The 2,500-nt window shown below is 44.7% G+C and overlaps 1 protein-coding gene across 1 annotated transcript in view; it reads left to right on the plus strand.

The window, feature by feature from the left end:
- The window catches only part of ptprz1b (protein tyrosine phosphatase receptor type Z1b), a gene marked incomplete at both ends in the record, with an annotated part of 25,794 nt that overhangs the window by 8,206 nt on the left and 15,088 nt on the right, over positions 1 to 2,500 (plus strand). Inside the window, one exon of the mRNA XM_080851678.1 lies at positions 1,590 to 1,769. Coding sequence (XP_080707804.1) covers positions 1,590 to 1,769 — 180 coding nt within the window. The remainder of the gene's footprint in view (positions 1 to 1,589; positions 1,770 to 2,500) is intronic.

Raw genomic sequence — 2,500 nt, forward strand, 5'->3', positions numbered from 1 at the left:
GCAATGGTCTTCATTTTTCAGTACTCCATCCTTCTCTGCCAGCCCCCAAAGTCCCTTGAGCTTTCTCTATAAGATGCCTTTATCAAACATCACGCCACTGATTGCACTTAGGAGGGATGTATCACCCATCACAGCTATGAATTGGATTTGCTGTGCTCATCTCACCCAGCCTGGGCGGAGAGAAATCTACCCCCATCTCAAGCCACTCCAGCCCTGTCGTTACCATAGCAGCGCAGTGTTTGCGTGGTTCTGCCATGTCATCGCTTTCATGTCAAACCGCAGGAGCCAGATGTGCCTTTGGAGTGGAGTGGCCCCCCCTGCTCACCAATCCTGCCCCCCAGCAGGGCTCCCACCCTGGCATAGAGAGAGATGGATGAAGAGAGGCAGGCAAAAGCGCATCAGATGACACTCAGTCAACCACAGCCATGTATTAGTATGAGTAACTAAATAGATCAGACAGTTATTTAATGATAATTAAAATGCTATCGCTGAATTATAACGTGTACGTTGAATTTAAATATATGAAGGGATTTAACATAAAAGATTAAAAAATGCAAAAAAATATTGATAGTGTAGATTGGTGGAAGCCATTTCCTAGGGTTGTCATATTCTCTCCATCACTCCAGGGGCCAGTGAATGTGTTTCCTCTTGGAAGATTGCCTCACTAATTACCCTTTTAATTATTCCCTACAAATCATCTTTAGTAGTTCCAGTCATGTGTCATCCAGACTGGTGCACGGTTAAGTAAGACAGTGGTGTTAATGGGAAACGACGGCGCCTCATTAAGGTCAGGCCATAACGCACTGGTCTGTGAGTCAAGGGAATAACGACACAATGAAGGAGGTGTTTATGGAGTCCTCAGTAGACTCCGCACTGCATGGAGCCATTGACATGCTAATAGATGCGGCCATATACAATAGATGTGTTGGGTTTCACATGCTGCGCATGAGTTTTTATGGATAAAGACACAGGCCTGAAGGCACATTATTTTGTCACAAATGATATACTGTATGCATGTGTGTGTGTATGTGAGTGCTTGCATGCAATGTACCTGCTCAGCCAACTGTGACCCAGTGCCATCTGGCCCATAAGGCCATCATCTGCTCGATTCTCAGGAGGAAATGCCACTCTCTCTCTCCCTCTCTCTTTCTCTGTCTCTCTCTCTCTCTCTCTCTCTCTCTCTCCCCCTTCCCCCCCTCTGTGTGGCCCTGAACATTGTGTTTTGTGCTCTTGATGCTGATTGATGCTTAATGCTTTCATATTGTTCTTGTCACAAAAGCTCCCTCATTTGTCAGTGTTATGTGTGGACTGTTAATAACCATGATGATTTAGACTTTCATGTGAGACTTTTACTTTTATCTATACTTCAAAACAACTTTAAAAGAAGCTGATTTTCATATTAACTGATATTTTTTAAATGAATTCACATCATGTTATGCGTTGCTTTAAAATGAGTAGATTTAATAGAAATTGTAGATTTAATTCATGATAGAAGAGGGAATTGAATAAATCTCATCAGTTCCCCACACAAAGCTGGGCATTCACTTCAGTACCTACTCTGGTCTCAGGTTCGCTGTTTTTGTCCCCAGGAACTCTAAACCAGCAGAACTGGCCCAAAAAGTACCCCTCCTGCAACACGGCGAGGCAGTCGCCCATCGACATTGATGAGGACTTCGCCCAGGTCAAGCTGGAGTTTCAGAACCTGCAGATGGAGGGCTGGGAGCAGAAGACGCCGGCCTCTACGACCATCAAGAACGACGGGAAAACTGGTGTGCCCATATTTACCTGATTAGATGGCCTGGCCTCCAACTGCTTTCATTTAGCGGCGGGAAAGCTCTTATTTCAGCTCTGCATGCCACTTTCTGATTGGATTTCAACAAGCCACTGTTGCCTACTCAAAGGGTTTCGCAAATCTCTAGAAATCAGCAGGTGTATATTCCTAAATGATACCTATTAAACTCGTGGCTTTCAGAAACACAGTTTAAATAAGCTAAACTCTTCAAACATCCCAACTGAGCTGTTTTACCATGGGGTGGCGCTCACAGATGCACTGCAAAAGCCGTTTCAGTCAGCACAGTCATTTGTATCATATAGAACCCGTGCTATCCCAAACAGAGGGAGAATATGCTGTCACGAGTATTCAAAAGAGTTTCATCAGATGATTATGCATTTCAACAGCAATCACAATCTCTGCATTTCTCCTGGTCTCTGTCTGTGTTTTGCACTGGGCCAGTGTCTTTGCCAAGGCACAATCAAATTATGCCAGGATATCATCTTTCTAACATGGATCCCATGGCTGTTATGTAAATGCGCTGAGGCGCTGAGATTAAGAGCCCAGTTCCATTCGCTGACAGGGGGGGGGGTGTCTGGTTAATAATGTGATATCTTTCAGACGTCTTATCGTCACTTTTGTTCATCCGTGACTGGAGGGAGGCTGCTCGTCCCCGTGGTTTTGTGTATCTGTGTGTGACTGGAACAGAAAACGCCAGAGATATAACAT

Source organism: Sprattus sprattus, assembly GCF_963457725.1.
Source record: "Sprattus sprattus genome assembly, chromosome: 14".
In the NCBI taxonomy this organism is placed as follows: Eukaryota; Metazoa; Chordata; class Actinopteri; order Clupeiformes; family Clupeidae; genus Sprattus; species Sprattus sprattus.